We start from the raw sequence: 21,895 nt of genomic DNA on the forward strand, positions 1-21,895 counted from the left end.
TACCCAGGTTCTTTTCCACTCTATAGTTAGGGAAAATTTTAAGGTGAAAGCACCATACAGGATTCTCATGCAACTTCTAAGGTCTAGAAATTTTCCAGATTCAGCAAACATTAAAAGCTACCCATGTTTCCACTCTAAGAAGGACAAATGAAAAACCATCATGCAGATTAGATTGCTAATTGCTTATCTGACTGTTACCTCTATATAAATACAGAAAGCAGTTAGTGTAAACCAACCACCACCACCACCAACAACAACAAAACAGGGCAGTCTCAATTGGGTCATACTTATCTTATTCAGGAAAATCAATTTGTATTTGGAGACATGACAAATTAGAACTTTAGAAGACAACTTTCTAACTTGGGTTCTAATCTAACAAGTCATTTAATTTTCCCCAACTTTGTCTATGAGTGGATAGAATTAGAGTCTTCTGAGATTCAACTCTGGGAGTCAGGGAGCCTCTCCTTAGTAAAATGCAAACTTTTATATATCATGTAAACTTTTATATATCATTCAGAGGCTTTATGGACCCCCTAAAGTCTCTTGGTGTTTCTAGACTTTTGTTAGGATCCCTGAATTAGTTAATCTCTTGCATATCATTTCTCTTTATGAATAACAGAGTTCTACAGGTGTGTCATGTTAAGGACCTTTGTAGGTATAGTGGTTTGATACCTAGGTGGTGAACTTTTGGTGGATTGATGCTGCTCAAATCAGTCACATTTGCTCAATACCCTAGGATATTTGCAGGCTATAGATTTTGCTGACTTGATTAGAATTCCTTAGATGGTGGTTGTGGAGCTGGGAAACAGCAGATAAACTTGGAAGTCTCAGACTTCTCCCTCTAGTTAATTTGGAGACTTGAAACCTCTCCAGCCTTGGTTTCCCCTTCTGTATAAGAAGAATGAAGAATGTCTGTGTGTCATGTGACTATGTGGTACTTAAGTGAAATAACAGATGATGAGCCCTGTAGGCAAATCAATAAATAGATGGGAATGAGCCTCGAGAATGCTCATCACATGTTTGCTTGTTGCTTCAGTACTTCCCAGAGAATCAAGTCTGGCAGACTCCAGGTTCTTAGGAGGCTTACAGCTGGAGAGTGAGAGAAACTGCTTTGTGGCTGATGGAAAAAGGCTCTCTGGACTCTGGGACCCTCTTCGCATATAATGGGGAAGCCATGGGAGCTGGAAATGCTTCCCTAGAAAGGGAGATGAACTTGAAAATCAGTATTGCCAAGATAGGAAGTTGGGCTTTAACTTCTGGAAAATCATAGGTGTTCTTTGAGCCTGTGTTCTCCAAAGGGCTAGACATGTGACAAAGAAAGTCTTTTGATGAAGGAAACCTCTAATCCATCTAATAAATCTAATATCTAATCAATATTAAATATACAGTAACATCAGAATCTATTAATTGAAAATATACTTGGGAAATATATAAGAACACTTACTAATTTGTTCATTCTAATTATGTTATGACAGACATAAAACCTTTTTTTGAAGATAGATTTATGTTGTTTTCACATTTACAATTCCAACAGGTTTCTATGGCTGTTTGATTTGTCCAGAGATCTTGATACCTCTGTTTTTTTTGCTATCTCTTGAATGGATTTTGTCTAATGTCTTAGGTCTAGAAGAATTAAGACCTTTTGGAAGTTTAATTTTTTCTTTTCTAATTGTTGTAATTTCTGCATATTTGAAGTCATTTATTAAGCTTCATTCTTCTAATGTTTGATAATTGACTCATCTATCTTGTTCTGCTTTTATTTTCAGATAGAAGAATTTCGAAGGCTGAGGACGCATGTTAAAGGGGCAGAACTTGTGGAAGGTTGTGATGGGATTTTGGGAGACAACTTTCGACCCACTCAGCCACTTAGTGACAGAGTCATTAGAGCTGCATTTCAATAGCCAAAGAGAACAGGAACAAATCTACCTTCATCGGGGTATGTTCAGATTAAGTAAGGAAAATGAGGTGCACACAGTTACATAAATCTGACATACCAAAGTTAATCTTTAGCAAATTTGATAATTTAGCAATAAAACATGTGTACTTTATTTTGATAAAGTTTATGACACATTCTCAAGCCCTGTTAATTACAGGTCAGGTAGTTATTTTAATTTTGGGCAGTGTTTTAAAAAATACATAATTCACATATTCTCCTACAAGAACAGCCTTTAATTCCAAGTTTTGATGGCATTCGTAAAAAAAAAAAAAAGACACCCTGAAACAGAGAAACAGAGACATTCAAGGACCTCTTAAGTAACTGACGTTGTTACCCCTTGAAGCAGCAGTTAGTCACCTCCCAATGACTGAGGAGCACAAAGCACGGACTCGAGGAGTGTGTCAGCCTCAATGTTGACCCTCCTTGTCTAATGCAGAATTGATCCCCTTGTTTCTCAGGGAAGATGAGGGCCAACCTAGCATGAATTGGAATACTTGTCCGGTGGAAGTGCTTTTTATTTGAAAGATCAAGAAGCACTTGTTAACTATCTGAATATGGTATATGAATTGAAACGTAATCTAATTTTAATATGTGGATTTCATTGTATATATACTTTACCCTTAAGGAACTAACAAAATAAAATATCACAAATGTAGAAAAGGTAAAATATTTTTTTAAGTGACCTATACTGGATTATTTCTTTACCTTGTAAGTTACCTGAATGCATAGGTGACTATACATTGCAGGTAGACTATGGCTTCTGTAGGAGGAAGGCATCTGTTTGACTGTTTAGTGTCTGTTGTATGAACTCACACACCAAGTGAGTGGCTAGGGAGTCACAGTGGAATAGAAGTCTCTGGTCTCAAGGAACTCAAGTCTTATGAGCTAGACAGTTGACACAGGAATTTTGAAAGGTGGGTCATTTTATCCATGTGCTTCCCAATCCATTTTTCTTGCCTCTTTGTTATTATTGCAGTGTGTGTACCCAGTACTCCAGCCAAAGCTGTCTTTTCTCCTCTGTGAATGTGTTCTGCTCAGCCCGTGCTTCCCATCCTTCCTTCTGCCTGTTGAAATACTAGCCTCCCTAGAGGCCCAGCTCAGATAGTGTTCTCACGGTAGAACCTCTGCTTTTCCCTTAAATTGAATCTCTTGTTTTGCATTCTTTATTCTACATAGCTATTACAGTATTCTTATTTTACTGTCCTATTTCAGACTCCTTAAAGGTTGAAATGTGTTTGTTTTATTTTGAATCCATCATAACACATAACACTCTGTGCTTTGAGTGACTTCAGGCAAACTAGAAGTTCCTTGAACTTTCCATGTTGTGTATCAGTCAGCCTCATTCTGGCCGTTCATTCATTCTCGGTTTCTAAGTATGCCAGTGCAGTCCATCCCCTACCTTGTTTTTTCTAATTTTGGAGATGATGGGGGTCAGGCAAGGTCATCTTGGATAGGAATAAGAAGAAACTTTCATTAAGTCATATATGATAACAAGGGAGAAGAACCCATGCATTAAGCTAAGCCTTATAATGGATGAGCTAAAGAATTAAAATGTTCAGTCAGAAATTACTATTGAGCACTTACTATGTGATTGGTTCTGGGTATACAGTGGTAAGAAGAATAGACACTATCTCTGCCCTCAAAGAGCTTAGGGTCTGAGATAGGGAACTTGACAATGGACAAGTAAACACTCCAAATATACAATTACAAATTGTAATAAATTTCATGAATGAGAAGAACAAAGCATGTGGGGGAGATTCTAGATAGGAGGAATGTCTTTTGCAAAGGCCCTTAGGTGGTGCTGACTATGGAGGAAGTGAGACTGATGCATTGAGGCACCTGAAAGGAAGCCCCATGAGTCTGAGGTATAGAAATTGAAGGTATGCTGGATGTGGTGACTCAAGCCTGTAATCCCAGCACTTTGGGAGGCCGAGATGAGAAGATTGCCTGAGCCCACGGGTTCAAGAACAGCCTGGACAACTTGGCGAGATCTCATCTCTACAATAAATCAAAAAATTATCTGGGCATGGTAGCATGTGCCTATAGTTCCAACTACTTGGAAGGCTGAGGGGGAAGGATCACCTGAGCCCAGCAGTTCAAGGCTGCAGTGGCCATGAGCGTGCCACTGCACTCCAGCCTGGGTGATGGAGTGAGACTCCAACTCATTAAAAAAAAATAAAAGAAAGAAAAGAAACTGAAGATGTGAGGTAGGAAGGGTCCATATCTTTTTTTTTTTTTTTAAAGATGTGGAGTACAATTTAGGGTTAAGTATACAAATTTTCATTATGCAGATACCCTTATTGATGAGGTGTGCCACCCCCCCCCCAGCAGAATCCCACTACTGCCAATCATGCCCTCCACCCCCAGCAATTTCCCACTACTGACAATACTTTTCTTATAGTATTACAATAATTGTTCAAGGTCCACTTTCTTAAAGGGCCTTGTCAGCCTCGGTAAGTAATCTTTATTTTGTTGTTTATGAATTGTGACCCTATAATTGTGACCCTCCTCTGATATTTATTCAGAGGAGTGAGCCGATGGCATATATATATATATATACTTTTTTTTTTTTTTTTTTGAGTTGGAGTCTCACTCCATCGCCCCAGACGGGAATGCAGTGGCATACTCCCAGCCACCTCAACCTTGACCTGCTGGGCTCTGGCAATCCTTCCGCCTCAGCCTTTCGAGTAGCTGGAACTATAGGTGCACGCTATCACGCTCAGCTAATTTTTGATTTATTGTAGAGATGTGGTCTCGCCAAGTTGCCCGGGTGGGTCTTGAACCCATGGGCTCAGGCAATCCACTCGCCTCGGCCTCCCAAAGTGCTGTGATTACAGGCTGAGCCACTGAGCCCGGCCCACATATATATTTTCAATAGCTTGTTCTGAAATAGAATCGTAGGTGATATATAGTGATGAACTGGGTGAGGGTGGAAGGAGGTGGAAGTGTCAGAGACAACTTCTGGTGTTTGGGGTGTTAGAAACTGGATGGAGTGCCACTGAGTGTCAGGGAAGATATGGGGAGACCTTCTTTGGATGGAGATAGCACAGTGAGTGATGCCCATCATCTCCTGGTCATAAAGGTCATTAGAGTTTTGAGTAGAGATCAGTAAAGAGGTCTGGGCTGAAATATAGCAGTATTTGGCATAGAGATTATATATGCACACATATATGTACATATCATGTTCTGATGGATTAATATGATAGCCTCATTAAGTGTTCATAAAATCTGTGTGAGCCCTTGTAGATGAGTTAATCAAGACACAGAAGTTTGGCTATGAGCCAAAAGTAATGCAATTATTGAGCAGCAGAGTTGGAAGTCTGATCCAGGTTCCTTGACTAGCAGTGTCCTTTTTCTTAACCATTACATGAGCAGAGATCAAAGTGGGCCCTCCACACTGGTGGTCAGAGTGGCACAGCAATGAGGAATGTTAACATCAGCAGACCAAATGTGAATAGTAGGGGAGCTGGAGATGTCCTGTCATGGCAACTCTTGATGAACTGGGCTGGGCGAGGGGCCGAAGGCTGCAGCCACAGAGAAGGGATGAGATTGAGGGAACTCTTTCTCTCCCCCCACCCCTTAATTAAAAAAAAAGACAAAAAACCAAAAAATACCAGAATTTGTCTGTCTGCTAGTGTCAGGGAGAAGCAAGTAGATGGAGAGAGAGGCTGAAGGCTGTTTCTGGGAGGGGCTTGAGCAGTGAAGTCCATGAAAAGTTGAAGGGGATAAAATCCTGAGCACACCTGAAGACTGACTTGTTACGAGGACTGACACTTTCTGTGTCATTATAGGAAGGAGGAAGAAGATGGTGGTTTATAGAATTAGTGTGTCCATGACTTGCTGTTATTATTTAATGAAGAATGGGGTACAGCTAGGAGGGGTGAGAGTAGCAGGAAAGATGGGAAGGGAGATGTGCCCCGGGAAATGCCCAAGAAGGGGGCAGTGTGAGATGCAGTGAGAGTTGGTGAGCACGACTGTAAGCATTTCTCCAGTTTACATTACCAGTATACTTTCTGTGAATGTCATAACTGTAAATGACGCTTTTAGTGAAGGAAGATTATTTCCTTGAATGTTTGATTCACTTCTGGTCCTAGACCAGAGTTGCTGTTCTCTAAATAACTATCACTATTTTATCTCTTTTTCTCACACACATACAGACTGAAATGTTGTTTATGAGATTTTATATATTTCAAGCACTTCATAAATAATCTTTATATGATAGATGATGTGTATTTTTTCAGAGTTTTGAATTAATTACAGTTTAGGTACTGTTTTAGAAAAAAGGATGGATTTATGTTCTTGGTGGCTGAGATTACTTAAAGAGGGCAATTTTCCCCCAAATTCCTAAGCATGGTACAAGAATTCTTTCTAAGGTTACTCTAATTCTGATTTCATTCTTTTATGAATACATTTTTTTATCCTTTTATCTTAAAATGTGTAATACAAATCTAGTCAGAGTTCTACATAAGAATTATATTGGGGGAAATCAGACTTATGGATGTGTGCTTTTTATTTGATATTTAATAATGCCCTTAGGCAGGTAATTCAAATTTTTATTAACATGAAATGATTTGACAGCCAGACTTTGAATTTAATTCATGAATGTTTCATTTAAGCTCTTGGAACTAAAAAGGAAAATTCCCTGGTAGTTAGTTGTTCTCTAAAAAATGTTGCTGGGCTTGGTGGCTCAGCCTGTAATCCCGCGCCTTTGGGAGGCTGAGGAGAGTGGATTGCCTGAGCCCATGGGTTCGAGACCCGCCTGGGCAGGTGAGACCTCATCTCTACAATAAATCAAAAAATTAGCCCGGTGTGGTAGCGCGTGCCTGTAATTCCGCCTACTCGGAAGGCTGAGGCAGAAGGATCGCCGGAGCCCAGCAGGTCAAGGCTGCGGTGCCTGGGAGCAGCCACTGCACTCCAGTCTGGGCGACAGAGTGAGACTCCAACTCAAAAAAATAAAAAATGTTTAAAATAATTCAGGTTTATTTTAGCTATGTCTTACTGAAATAACTTTAGTTTTTAAACTTAAAATGGCAGGGTTTTTTTTTTTGAATAGTATATCTAGACACCTGAAGAGCCTTGATAACTGACACAACTTATTGCCATGAGTAATATGAGACTTTTCATATTATCATTTAAGAAGTATGAACTGTGATTTTGTACTTGTTTAAAGAATTATCATGCTGTTCACCCAGGCGCTAGTTCAGATTTATGGGAGCCAGTTGATATTAAATGATCTTTCCCATTGAATTTTCTATATGATGCAGGAAAACTAAATCTATTTTAAAAATAGCAAACAAATAATAAACAAGATCCAGTTTACTTGTTGCTTTTTGACATCAAAATATTGGTACTGATTTCCAACAAAATGATTATTTTCCTATTTGTTTCATTAGCCCATTTGTAACTATTTTGCTTGTGACCCAAACATTGTTAAACTGTGCATATGTTTGCATTAAAGATTTATAATTATTTTCTGTAAAAACCAATGACACCAGTCTCTTTAGTTTCATTTTTTCCATCTGGAAGTTGGAAAAATAAGTATGTCCCAAATAGATTGGGACGAATGGAAAAAGAGAAGAAAAAAGAGGTTATTTAGCATCTCTAAATAGTCATCTTGTCTAACTTGCCCTCATTTTTCTTTCTGGGTCTTTGAAGTCATCCTTAATTCTGCTGAACTCTTCTTTATTTGTATTTTTGCAGTTAATAATATTGTCTTCTTAGCTTTAATAAAGCAGTAGCTAGCATCAATTTCATACCAGTTTTCTTTTATAACCTAAAAGAATGATAAAAGATTAGAAAAGGATAAAACATAAAGAAGGAGGGGTTTGTGAGGACCGTGAGAATGTCCATCTGAGTGACCAAGTAGATGATGAAAGCTGTTTTCTTTCCAGGATAAATGGAAAACTCAGAGCCATAGTTTCAGACAGTGGAACTTGGACTCTTCTCACTTTAATAATTTAACATGAAGCACAGCATTAAGTTGAGAATTGAAAACTCTATGGATATAACTGTTTTCTATTTACTGTATCATAGAGAATTTCTTCAAAGTGGAATGGATTTCCTAAATCTCAAAATGATTTCAGTAAAATCTCAAAACAACAAGGATGCTCACACTATCTATTATATTTTGATTGTGTGATATAACAATTATTATTAGCCCAGGAATGAAAAAATATCAAAGCTGTGTAAGCTTTCTTCAAGATTACTGAATAAGCAAAATAATTCTTGTTTTGAATTAGGTCTCTTTTCCTTTTATTTCCATTTATTATTTTGGATATATTTATATAAGTGTGTGTGTGTGTGTGTGTGTGTGTGTGTGTGTGTGTGTGTGTGTGTGTGTGTGAAATGTAAAAATTCCAGAATGATTTTATTCTTCCCCCAAGAATTCAAACAAAATTGGATTTGAGAAGAAGAAAAGACAGCATTTTGCAATAATGAGTCAACTTGTATGTTAAATGTGTAGCATACTTAGATGTAAATATAATTGATTTCATTATTTTAAACCTAAAGAATATATTTTTCCATAAGAAAACCACCAGGAGCAGTTTATGTTATCTAAACATGTTCTATTATGCCTTTTACCTCACAGATGCTCAAAAAGTATATGCTGACATAAAAAATGGCTTTGAAATATCAGCAAAAGAATTTGGATTAGCTAAGGAAAGAGTATATTTCTAGAGGCTACAAGAAAGACCATTCCTGAAGATAGGTGGTTTAAACCTCAGGTGGGTTTTCTAGGAAGACTAAAGCATTAGATACTTGAAGTTCCTGGATGGTTCAGATGGGAACCTACCTGGATGGGGTGTTCAGTCAGACCTCGCAAGGGTTCTTTGAGTGCTGGGCTTTTATAGTTCCTGGGTTATATGGTGAATATACTTTCCTAAGTCTCTATGAACTTGATCATGAAAAAAGAGAAACCAGAGAGAGTAGGCAACAGGTAAATGAGGAGGAAAGTGAAATTAGTGCTTCTTTATGAATAAGGTGGTTTTATTAGGTATCCAAATGGAAACATAAAGCTCAAAAATTGATTTGAGGCAATTGCCAAAATGCAGAAATCATAGCAATGCAGACTTCATTGTCAAAACCATCTACTTTAATCAAAAGTTTTAAGGAGTTACTTTTTTAAAGATAGTGAGTGAATTTGTTTTTCTATTTCTATACTTCTTAAAACAGGGTATTGTAGTAGCAACATTATCAAACAGAACCTTTTATGTCAGAATTTTGTTATGATTAAAAGTCTTAAAAATAAAAATAGAACCAAAATAGGATTTATATATAGATTAATATATACTTTTTGCAACAGGAAAAATTCAGATAATTACTTATAAATCTGGCTCAGTCAGACCAAAATATAGGGGGTTAATTAATTGAATGCCTATTAAAAACTAGATTGTTATTAAGCAGAGATAACAAGTTCGTATTAAACTATAAAAAGGTAAGCAGAAACAACTGATGTTTCAGTTATATAAGAATAGCAACAGTCAGGGAAATGATCATTTTCTGTAACTTTCAGTAAAATTTTACCTGACTCCAGCTTTCTGTTTTTAAGCATCTGTTTTTTTGTTTGCTTGCTTCTCTGATTCCTTAGCACATTGACAATTTGTTTAGCTGTTCATTTAACTGTCTGCCCTTTGTCACCCCCAGAAATTTGTCTGCCCTAAAGTCTATGCTGTTGATATTTGAAAGACCAGGTTTTCCCTCCATGAGGTCTTTCCCAAGTAAACTGGCCCTCTGAATCTTTCTCTTTTTGCTTTCTGAGTTTAGTTTCATGTTAATTTAGTTTTTAATTATTTTATTTAGCAATAAGTGTTTCACTCTACCAAACTATAAATTTCTATGTAGTAAAGTCAAATAAGTTTGTAACCTATTACATGAAGCAGGTTTTCTTAATACAAGATATCTGAGAACCTTTAATATGCCAGGGTCCTGTGTGAATCTCCAAGAAAGTATAAGCAGCAGTTCAAAAATGTATTTAACCAGAGTGACACAAGAACGCAGAATGTTTTGGTAAGTGTGTGGTAATCCAGGGCATTCATTGTGATCTTGAAGGACCTGAAGTATGAGTAGCATCTACAGGTGGTCAGAACGCACGAACACCCCTGCCTCTTTTCCACGTGTCCTTTAGGGAGTAAGAGCAGGTCCAGGATGTGTCCTGAGACCTTGTTAAGCTGCTTTGGACACAGCACAAAGTAAGAGTAGATTAAACTTTGTACTTGGAGACATCTTGCAGGTCTCCTACTAGCACTGTGACCACACTTTTTTGTGAAATAATGAAAAAGCGAATTGTTTCATACTACATAGTATAGCTTGGGAACCAGTTATTTTTATTGTAATGATATTTAGCTTATAATGGAATTTTTGTCAATGAGGAACTTATTTATGACAAAAAGTCAAAATTTTATATCTTTTATTTTTTCTAATGTGCGGTTAAATGTGAAACAGTCACTGATATGCATTGCTCGTTCATTGACCCATGTTGTGCAATAGTAATTCATTTGACATCTTCTACCTGGTGTTTTCTATTTGAACAGACAATGCAGTCTCGTTTTCTTCTTCCAATATTAATAATATGTAATTTTTTGTCCAGTCTGTTGTTTGAAGACCACGTGGAAGGACACACTTCTCAGCTGATTGATCAGAAGCTTGTCAAATTTCAAATGGGACATTAGTTTTTCATTGTTTTTAAATGGAAAACTTCAAGGAAATGTAAATTTTTGAAAAATTTGCACTTGCATCAGTTTGTCGTGTATGATCACCAGCAGTTTCTTTATGTCCCAGGAGAGGGGACATCCTAGTAGTTTGCTAGATTTATGATGTCACCTCAGAGGGGACATCTGAGTGCAAAGGATGAAAAGATTTTTGATATTTTTACACTTGAGTTAAAGGCAAACAAACCTTTCATGAAAACCTTCCAACAGTAATAATAATTTGTTTTCAATAAGTGGTAGTGGTTCTGTGCCAAGCACTATGCAAGTGATTTACATATGTCTCATATCACTTCAAAACAATTCTGGGCATTGCTTTTTAAAATTCTTATCAATAAAGAAACTGAGATCCATAAAATGTAACTGCCTTTCCCAAGTATAAGAAGTTACTAAACTATACAAACAGTGAAATTGGAGAAAATCATTTAAAAATGATGCTCTTAAAAATGAACACATATTTTGTTATATCAGTCATTTCTGATTTTATACAAACAGCTTTCAAGAAGATGATTATAGTTTATTGAAGTACAATATAAAATTTCTAGGTTGGGAAATAATGAAGTATACTTAGCTGACCAATCGAGAATCAAATCTCATACCTTGCTAATAGTAAATATTTGTCAATTAGAGCAAAGTATTTACTTTCTTCTGTTAGCTTCATATTTAGCTTTGAATTGTTTGAAAATTGTGAATTGCAGTGAGATCATTGGTATGTTGTCTCTTGCATACAAGGGGGGAGCCCCCCAGAAAATGGAATGATCTTTTGGAGGGCGAGCCTCTTGTAGTACAGGCTTCCCCTGCTAGATTAGTGTTCTAGGAACCCATTGGCATCAATGTACCAGCTAGTGCTGTGTGAGACTGCATTTGGCTTCAGGGAATTATTTTTGGAGATACTTTCTATGTGTTTGCCCATTTCCCAATGGCTGATTTACAAGTGCACTTGCCCATACCGTGCTGAGCATTCAGCAGTTTTTGACCAAAAACAGCAAGACCCCCATGCCCCACCCTTTCTATTCACCTGATCTTGCCCCTGGTGACTTTTTTTTGTTTGTTTCCCTGATGAAAAAAGTACTCTAAAGGAAACATTTTGCCAGTGTGGAAGAGGTGAAACAAAAAATGGCAGCAGCACTAAAAGGCATCAGAACCGACGAGTTCAAAAACTGTTTTGAGTAGTGGAAAAAGTTGCTTGACAGATGGATTGCATCAAACAGAGAGTACTTTGAAGGTGACTAAAGTTTAAACACGTAAGAATAAATACATAATTTTAAATAAATAAAGTCCGGTTTTTTTGGCCCCCCCCTTTAATTTTAGATATTTTATTGTTATTTAATGGCATAACAAAATGAATGTTCACATTTTTCTTACCAATAAATGGTCAATTTTTTAAGAACAGTATATTTCAAGGGTCATTTCAGCCTCATCTTGCTGAATCTTTCAGTAGCCTCTGAGACTGACTGACTTCTTGCCACACTCTTTTTTTTTTTTTTTTTTTTTTTTGCTGTTCATAGTACACAATTTTCTTGCTACCTGCATCACCTCTACATCCCCTGCAGGCTGCATGAATGTCCTTTTAGGGGACCACTTAATGTAGGATCCCTGTGGTTCAGCCTTTGGGGCTGACTCTCTCTGTAGGTGAACTCATCCACACTTACAGCCTGTTACTGAATGCATGTGACTCATTCATTGATACTCATATACCAGATAACGCAGTTAAGTCATAGAATTGAATGCTCACTGTCTGTATAACTTTTCTTTGGGATACGTCACAGGCCTCTCAAACTCAACATATACGTGATTGAATTATGATTTCTGCACAGACCTGCCTCTCTTCTCGTTTTCTTTGAAACCTGCGTCATGTATGGCACCTGTCTTCTCTACTTCACCCCTTATTTCCAGCTTATCATCAAGTTTTGCAGATCTGCTTTCTGATATTTCCCAAAGCCATTTACATATTCCCACCTTTGTCATTACAACCCATAAAGTTAGAATCATCTCCTCTAGACTCTAAGAAGAACATCTCCCCTCTCTTCTATATAGGATTGTTAAAGCGAGACTTATAAAAATAGAAGACATGATGGCATATAGCACTCAAACTTGTATGCCATCTCTGATTTGTACTAGCTGTCTGGAGATGGCTGAGAAGGATTCTAAATCCACGTTTGAGCAAAGTGGGAAAGAATGATGTGACTGGTTGGCAATATTTGTCCCTGGTGAGGAAGGATTATTGTGGTTTGTTATTGTCATTTTCAATGTAAGGTAGTATTATTGGATCTGATTTAAATGTCTCAGTTATTGTGTGACATTGAAAATGAGCTTTGGAAAATTGATGTACATTAGATTTGATATGTAGCTAGATGTTAGAAATTATTAAGGAAATACAGAACATGATAAAATGACTGAAATCCCCCAATCTACCTTCTTGTTAATATTTTAATCTCATGTGTATAGGCTATGGTACTGCTGCTTATACTTAGCAAATTGCTTACATAGAGCCAAACCTAGAGGATCTAAATCTCAGAATGGAAATGAAATTATATGAGGATGAGGAAAGGATTATGGCAGAGTAGTGTGGAAGAATTTACCCAGATCCCTTCATTAGCCATCTTGTAAAGAAGGGAAAGGGTTATGTTTCTTCCATTTAGGCTACTCTAACAAAATACCATAAAATAGGTAGCTTCTAAACAACAGAAATGTATTTCTCACTGTTCTGAAGCCCAGGAAGTTCAAGATCAAGGCACCGACAGATTTGGTGTCTGGTGAGGGCCCACTTCCTGGTTCATAGAATAGCACCTTCTCACTGTCTTCACATGGAGCAAGGGGCTAGCTGGTTTTCTGGGGTCTCTTTTATAAGGTCACTAATCCCAGTACATGAGGACTCTGCCCATATGATCTAATCACCTCCCAAAAGCCTCACTTCCACCACTTTGGTGGTTAGGATTTCGACATACAAATTTTGGAGGGGATGTAAACATTTTGTAAGTTAGAGAAGAAACCATGTAAAAGAAGGGTAGACACTGACATGACCCTCACAACAGTGAGAAACAATCTGTTTTAAAATACTTTTAACAAGAATACACCAGGCACAACATTTTTAAAATTAAATGTCTCTTTGGGATATTTTTATGTTGATGCATATAGGTCAGCCTCATTCTTTTGGCTACTTCAGTCTTACTTAAACATTATAGTTGAAACTAGTTTTGGTAACATACAAAGCTAAAGTAATCTCGATAATAATGCCCAGTACCTTAGACAGAATCTAAAATATTTGTTAGATGATATAGAGGCTTTTCCAATCAAGAAATTTGCTGCTTGGTAACACTGTCTCAAAATAAGTTGTTAAAACAATAAAACCACATTGGTTTTGGTCTGTTCTCCATTACAGTGCTTCCTAAAACCCCTTCAAAAATCTCTGAATTCTTATTGCTTATGCTTTTATAAGTTTTATTAGAAACTCATAAAGGTATTCAGGGCTTGTCTACAGAAAATATTTTTGGAGGCATCTCAGAAGCATGGAATTGGATCTCAAGAAGTTCTTTAATCTAATTTTTGCCTGAAGAGGTCTTCAACTAAATTCTTCCAGATGGTTACTCCCCACACCTAGACAAAAAACAAGCAAATAAACCTTTGTTGTCTGAGAATATCTACCTCAGTGTTTTGTTTTGTTTTTTACTCCTGTATAATGAAAAAAGAGAAAACAATATCTTCATGAAATACTCTCCCCATAAGTATTAATTGAGTTGGAATGCTATTTTGATGGTAATATTTTTATAATTTTCTGTAAATAAGTATTTTTGATGAAAGTTACAGGTTATATTCAAAATATTCCAAGGGTTTTATTTTCCTGCTCTTAGCATGTGACAGTTCCTACAACCTATACATTGCAGAGGAACTCCTGTAGTTTTTTGCAGATATGAATGTTCGTTGTGATTTTAGTATGGGTATAACCAATGGTTCTTTAATGGTATCTTTCCTTTAAAAAATGATTATATTTAGTAGGTCTCAGAAATAAAATTACTTTAATGAGGAAATAAAGATTGTAAATAAGAATAGCAGTGTTATTAATCATTTATATTAGTCATTATGGAACATTTCTGTACCTAAAATATTTCCGTAGGAAATAAGGCTAAAACACACATTTACTTACAATTAGACATAATACAACCCTTCTGTCATTATAATAGTTGCCTAAATCCCAATTCAACTTAATTTCATTGACTTTGATTTCTGGAATAAAAGCATTAAGCTTGAAATAGTGAAAAATGTATAATATGTGCATTCAATTAAGAAGTAATTAGATACTCAATCACCCTTACAACACACCAGGGATTAGAGAAGAAGGAAGAAAAATGTGACTCACTGTAGTGTGTAAAACAGTTTTGCTAATTAGTTTAGTACTAATTGAGATTGAGAAAGTGTCAAAATATCACTTCTGAATAACTTTAAAAGCTACATTTGGTGTTTCATAATACTTCAGTGCAGCATAATGCAGAAATTAGCAAGTTATTTATCCTTGAGTTTTGACTAGTTTGTCATTCATATGAACAAGTTACCATATTCATGAATAATCAGAAGAAAAATAACTAAAGCTTTTTTATATTTCAGACCCTGTACTGTATTTTCATCATCTCATTTAATTCTGAAAACAATCCTGCGGGACATTTTTTTTTTTTTTTTAAGAGACAGGGCCTTGCTCTGCTTCAGTAGCATGATCATGGCTTACTTCAGCCTCAAACTCCTGGGTTCAAGTGATCCCCTCACCTTAGCCTTCCAAGTAGCTAGGATTATAGATGTGAGCAACAGTGCACTGAGTGCATTTTTATTTCCATTTTAGAGATAAACAGGGGCTGGGAGTTGAGTAGGTTACAGCCACTAAAGTGCAAAACAGAGATTCAGATCCAGGTAGGTTTAACTTCAAACGCTGAGGTTTAACTTCAAACGCTTCCCTACACACTTCATAATAACAAAGAGCAGAAAATTAGGAACTTCCTTGCATATTTTTGCCTCCTTATCTCTTTTAGATAAATTTCTGGGAATGAGATTTCAGGAAAAAAAGAACATATTTGCTTTCATTTTCTGATTACATTGCTGAGATACCCTCTATGAGGGTTATGCTAATTTATTGATTGAATATTGTATACAAGATATTTTTGCCATTGTGTATCAGTCATTCAGTATACCTTTCACCTCTTGTCATCTTTTTGCTCATCAGTTTATTGAAGTGTGTTTATTTCCGTCTTCCTATTGAAATTGCCATCGAAAAGGTCACCTTTGATTTCTTTCTTTGCCTTCTTGTTTCCTTGCCTCTGAATATAGCACATGGCCATGGTAGCATTTTCAAACAGTACCGAATAAAACAAAGTAGCAGCAAACATTTCTCAAGTCCTCTTCTCAGTGACAGCATCACTAGCACCAGGATATGTGGACATGGAGGCCCTGGAACACAGTTGGGGATGGCTCAGGTTCCCTTCATTCCACCACTAAGTAGTTGTGTGACCTTGAAAAAGTTACTGCTGTCCTGCGTTTCTTATCATCTAAGAGACAGCCATAATAACATCTGTCTCATCGGGTGGTTGTGAAGACAACAATGAGGTAATGCAGTTTAAGAGCTAAACGTGTTTTTTTTGTCCATGGTGTAAGTGTTCAGTAAATGTTACCCTTATCATTTTTGTCCATTTGATCTCTCTTTACATATGTTTCACATATGCCAATGTAGATGTATAATTTTTCTTATGAAATTATATTGTGCATAGTATCTTACTAACAGCTTGATGATATATCTTTTCCTGTCACTTAAATAGGTATGTCGGATTTTTTTCTTCTTCTTTGTTTCAGTAGCTTTAGGGGTACAAATAGTTCACTTGTCTGGGCTTTAAGTGTACCTACCTCTGCCACCCTGTGCACATGGTATCTGATAGGTGATTTTTCATCCCTCAGCCCCTCTTCCCTCCCCTCCAAGTCTCCAGTTCCCATTATACCATTCTCTGTATCTTTGCGGGTCCTTCATTTAGCTCCCAATTATAAGTGAGTAGCATAGTGTGTTTGGTTTTCTGTTCCTGAGTTAGGATGATGTTCACCAGTTCGGTCCAAGTTGCTGCAAAATATATTATTTCATTCTTTTTGATAGTTGAATAGTATTCCACAATATGTGTGTGTGTGTATAGGTATCACATTTTCATTATCCACTGATCAGTTGATAGGCATTTAGGGTGATTCCAGATCTTTGCAGTTGTGAGTTGTGCTGCAGTGAACATGTGGGTGTCTTTTTTTATATAAGCTGCCTCTGTTCCTTAGGGTAGATACTCAGTAGCAGGATTGCTACTAAGTCAAATGGTAAATCTACTTTTAGTTCTTTGAGAAATCTCCAAAATGCTTCCATAGATGTTGTATTAATTTACGCTTCCATCAACAGTGTGTAAGTATTCCCTTTTCTCCCCATTTGTGCCAGCATCTATTGTTTCTTGATTTTTTAATGGTATTCTGACTAGAGTGAGGTGGTATCTCATAGTGGTTTAATGTGCATTTCCCTGACTGAGTGATGTTGAGCACTTTTTCTTTTGTTTGTTGGCCATTATTGTGTATCTTCTTTGAGAGATGTTTGTAATTTGAGAGATGTTCGTGTTATTTGCCCACTTTTTAAAGGAGTTATTTGCTTTTTTCTTGCTGATTTGTTTGAGTTTTTGTAGATTCTGGAAATTAGTCCTTTGTCAGATGTATAGTTTGCAAATATCTTCTCCCGTTCTGTAGATTTCCTATTTGCTCTGTTGATTATCTATTTTGCTGTGCAGAAGCTTTTTATTTTGATTAAGTCCCACTTATTTTTGTTTTTGTTGCATTTGCTTTTGGGATTTTAGCCATAAATTGTTTGCCTAGGCTGATGTCCAAAAGAATTTTTCCTAGGTTTCCTTCTAGGATTTTTTATGGTTTCTGCACAGACCTTTAAGTCTTTAATCAAACATCTTTAGTTAATTTTTGTATATGGGAAGAAACAGAGATCAAGTTTCATTTTTCTGCATGTAGCTATCCCATTTTCCCAACATTATTTGTTGAACAGGGTGTCCTTTCCCCAGTATATTTTTGTCTGCTTTGTCAAAGATCAGTTGGTTTGTAGGTATTTGAGATTATTTCTGGATTCTCCATTGATCCATGTGTCTGTTTTTATGCCAGTACCATGCTGTTCTGGTAACTAAACCCTTGTAGTATAATTTGAAGTCAGGTAGTGTGATGCCTCCAGCTGTGTTCTTTTTGCTTAGGATTGCTTTGGCTGTCCTGCTTCTTTTTTGGTACCATATGAATATTAGGGTTGTCTTTTCTGATTCTGTGAAAAATGACATTGGTAGTTCCACAGGGATTGTATTGAGTCTGCAGAGTACTTTGGGTATTATGGTCATTTTAACAATTCTTCCAATTCATGAGCATGGGATATTTCTCCATTTACTTGTGTCTGCTGCAACTTCTTTCATCATGGTTTTGTTGTTCTCATTGTAGAGATCTTTACCTCCTTGATTAAATATATTCCTAGGTATTTCAGCTTTTTGGCTGCTATTGTAAATGGAATTTTCTTGATTTGATCTCAGCTGTCACTATTGGTGTATAGCTGTGCTATTGATTTGTGTGTGTTGATTTTGTATTCTGAAACTACTGGATTCACTTATCAAATCCAATAATCTTTTGAAAGAGTCTTTAGGAGTCTCTAGTTAAAAGATCATGTTGTTAGTATACAGAGTTAGTTTGATTTCTTATTTTCCATTTTAGAAAGGCTTTATTTTTCTTTCCTGATTACTCTGGCTAGGACTTCCAGTACCATGTTGAATAGGAGTGGTGAATGTGGGCATCCTTACCTTGTTCCAGATCTGGGGGGAATGTGGTCAACTTTTCTTCATTAGGTTGAATTGGCTGTGAGTTTGTCATGTATGACTTTTATTATTTTGAGGAATGTTCCCTCGGTGCCTATTTTACTGAGAGTTTTTATCATGAAGGGATGCTGGATTTAATTTCTAGTTTTAATTCACTGCTCTGAGAATACACTTGATCTGATTTTGATTTTTAAAAATTTATTGAGACTTGATTACTACCAATTTTATGCAGAGTATTGTTAATGGTTGCTTTATTTATTTATTTACTTATTATTTTATTAGTTTATTTTCTCTGTTGTGTTGGTGTTCCACAAGGCTTGTGAGCTTTATGATATCCAGTGTTTTTCTCATGGTGTATTTCAGTCTTATCTTTCAGTATTTAGAACTCCTTTTTGTCTTTCTCATAGAGCTGGTCTAGTGGTGACAGATTCCCTCAGCATTTGCTTGTCTGGGAGAGACTTCATTTCTTTTTCATTTATGGAACTTAATTTTGCAGAATACAAAATCCTTGACTGATTGTCACTTAGTTTGAGAAGATTGAAGAATGGGTCCCCAATCCCTTCTGGCTTCTAGGGTTTCTTCTAAGAAGTCTGCTGTTAGTCTCATAGATTTTTCTGTGTAATTTATTTGATGTTTTTGTCTCACTGTGCTTATAATTCTTTTTTTTTTTTCCACATTAACTTTGCATAGCCAGATGATTATATGCCTTGGGGATAACTGTTTGCATTGAGTCTTCTAGGAGTCCTTTGGGTTTCTTGTATCTAGATGTTTAAATCTCTGGTAAGGCTAGGAAAATTTTTCTCCATTATTCTCTCAAAATAGGTTTTCCAAACCTGTTGCCTCCTCTTCTTCCCCAGGAACATGTGTGATTCTTAGGTTTGGACATTTTACATAATCTCATGTTTCTTGGAGATCTTATTCCATTTTCTTGAGTCTTTTTTCTTTATTTTTGTCTGATTGGTTTAATTCAAAAGCCTTAACTTCAAGTTCCAGCATCCTTTCTTCTTCTTGTTCTAGTCTACTTTTAAAATTTTCGACTGCATTTTGTACTTTCTTAAGTGATTCCTTCATTTCCAGAATTTCAGCTTTTTTTTTTTTTTTTTTTAAGGCGTCTGTGTCTTTGGAGAACTTTTCATTCATGTCCTGAGTAGTTTTTGTTGTTTTAGTTTACTTATGTTGGTTTTCCTTTTGCTCTTGACGTTAATTGATCAACTTTATAATCAATCCTTTGAATTCTATGTCTGGAATTTCAAAGATTTCATTTTGGTTAGGATCCATTGCTGAAGAGTTAGTGTGGTCTCTTGGTGGTTTTCGAGAACTCTGTTCATACTGTTAAAATTATTTTTCTGTTTCCTTCTCATTGGGGTAGACCATTGCTTCTTATTTGAAGTTGGCAGGGAGCCAACAAAGACACTGTAGAGTTTCCTTGATTATATATAGCCTTGGTGTGGTGAGTTTCTTAATTGCCAGCAGTGGCAGTCCTCTGCTGGATACCTGCATTCGCTCATGGCTTCCTGAGTGATTGGAATAGTTTGTAAAGTGGTGTTAGCTGGGGTCTGGGATCAGGCCCTCCCCAAAGATGATATATTATATCCAGTGTGGTGGGCGATTCTGTTAACTTTTGACCAAGAGGTGGTGCTTGTGGGTGAAAGCCAGCTGTGATGGTGGCTGTAGGGTTTCTCCTTGGTATGTATTTCTCTAAGGAAGTACCCAGCCATCCTAAGTGGAGGTTGGGGATCTAGGGATTACCCAAGTTCTGTCTGTTTTGAGCCTTCAAGGGGAGTGCAGGAAGCAAGGAGCTCAAGCACCCTACAAGCCTGCACTCCTGGATACCCCAGTAGTGATTAGGAGGGAGTCCCAGGCCACTGGGCTAATGCTGTTGTGCAGAGTAGGCAAAGAGGAGCTTACATGAGGAATGAGAGTTCACTATGGCAGTGAATCTCACCCAGCTCCCTGCTTTAGCCTCAGGCAGTTTGCCTTCTGAATGTCAAAATGCACCTGGCCTCCAGGACTCAAGAATTCTCATGGCAGCTCTCCCCAACTAAGAAGTATGTGCTGCTGAGGAGTTTGCCCTTTGGGGCCTGTCCCCTCCCTGGCCAGCTATAAAGCAGCCCCTGCTGCCTGCAAGGGTTGAGTTCCTGGGATATGGTGGCTGGAGTCATTCAGGGCTTTCTTTTTTCCTGCACCACTTTACATGGGCTTTGGCAAGGCACAGCTGTGGTAAGACAGTTTCTCATGAGGGACTGGAATCCTGAAAGGCTCAGGGAGTCTTTCACATTCATGGCAGGAACACAGCACTCCTAAATTCCCCTCTCTCACCTTCCCTACTGTGTCTGGAGGCTGCTGGTGGTCTGTGGTAATCCAGGCGAGAGTGTGGCTAGGTCCGGCTTTGGTTGATAGATTTTTCTTTCTTTGCACTGTATGGTTATTATCACTTCTTTGGAGAGTTGTGGGGCATGCTACTGGTCCTATTCCTCTCTGGGTACTGAGGAAACTCTATCTTGATTTATTCCATAGGAGAAACAAACTCTTGCTTCCTTACGTCCACCATCTTAATTCTTCACCATATGTCATACTTTTAAGTGGTTTTACATAAGTTGCTTTTAAGTGTATACCAAAGTTTGTTGAACTGTTCTTCTATTATTGTACATTTAGGTAATTTCTAGTAGGTTTCTGGAATCAACAATACTATGGTTAACTTGTATATTTTCTAAAAACTTTTTAGTATTGAGATTATTAGATCAGAGTGTTTTATTGTAATATATATGTAAATTGCTCTTCCCAAGAGTTGCAAGAGTTTATGCTCCCATTAACCATGTGTTCACTATTCACTTTCAACAGAATTTAATATTTTGTATTTTTTCATCCTTGCCAATCTCATCAAGAATGGCTCCTTTACATTATATTAAGTCCCATGAATACTTGGTTCCATCAATACATCTAATCATGTGCATTCACCACAGTGTTTGTGGCATTAGTATATATTTCATTGTTAACCAATCTATTCTGCAGAATTTTTCTGAATATTTTTATAAAATCTTTTTAGCAGAAGGATAGAAATAAAAAAAAGAAAGAGGTTGAGAAAAAGAAAAAGAAAGGAAAATATTGTTAAAATTTTTCTTTTCTTTTCTTTTCTTTTTTTTGAGTTGGAGTCTCACTCTGTCGCCCAGACTAGAGTGCAGTGACTGCTCCTGGCCACCACAGCCTTGACCTGCTGGGCTCCGGCGATCCTTCCACCTCAGCCTTCCAAGTAGCTAGAACTATAGCCGCGCGCTACCATGCCCAGCTAAATTTTGATTTATTATAGAGATGAGGTCTTGCCAACTTGCCCAGGCGGGTCTCGTGCAATCCACTCACCTCAGCCTCCCAAAGCGTGGGATTACAGGCTGAGCCACCAAGCC

The 21,895-nt window shown here is 37.1% G+C and overlaps 1 protein-coding gene across 2 annotated transcripts in view; it reads left to right on the forward strand.

The window, feature by feature from the left end:
* The window catches only part of CA8 (carbonic anhydrase 8), a 97,172-nt gene that overhangs the window by 67,037 nt on the left and 8,240 nt on the right, over window positions 1-21,895 (forward strand). The window contains exons 8-10 of one of the 2 annotated variants that reach the window (XM_021717447.1): window positions 1,767-1,922; window positions 12,507-12,513; window positions 17,809-17,812. In XM_021717447.1, coding sequence (XP_021573122.1) covers window positions 1,767-1,901 — 135 coding nt within the window. In that variant the 3' untranslated portion in view covers window positions 1,902-1,922; window positions 12,507-12,513; window positions 17,809-17,812. Of the gene's footprint in view, window positions 1-1,766; window positions 1,937-12,506; window positions 12,514-17,808; window positions 17,813-21,895 lie in introns of both variants that reach the window. The other variant, XM_008067742.1, reaches the window with a different exon arrangement.

This window comes from Carlito syrichta, unplaced genomic scaffold (genome assembly GCF_000164805.1).
Source record: "Carlito syrichta isolate Samal-C Ts95f unplaced genomic scaffold, Tarsius_syrichta-2.0.1 Scaffold309741, whole genome shotgun sequence".
Taxonomy (NCBI): domain Eukaryota; kingdom Metazoa; phylum Chordata; class Mammalia; order Primates; family Tarsiidae; genus Carlito; species Carlito syrichta.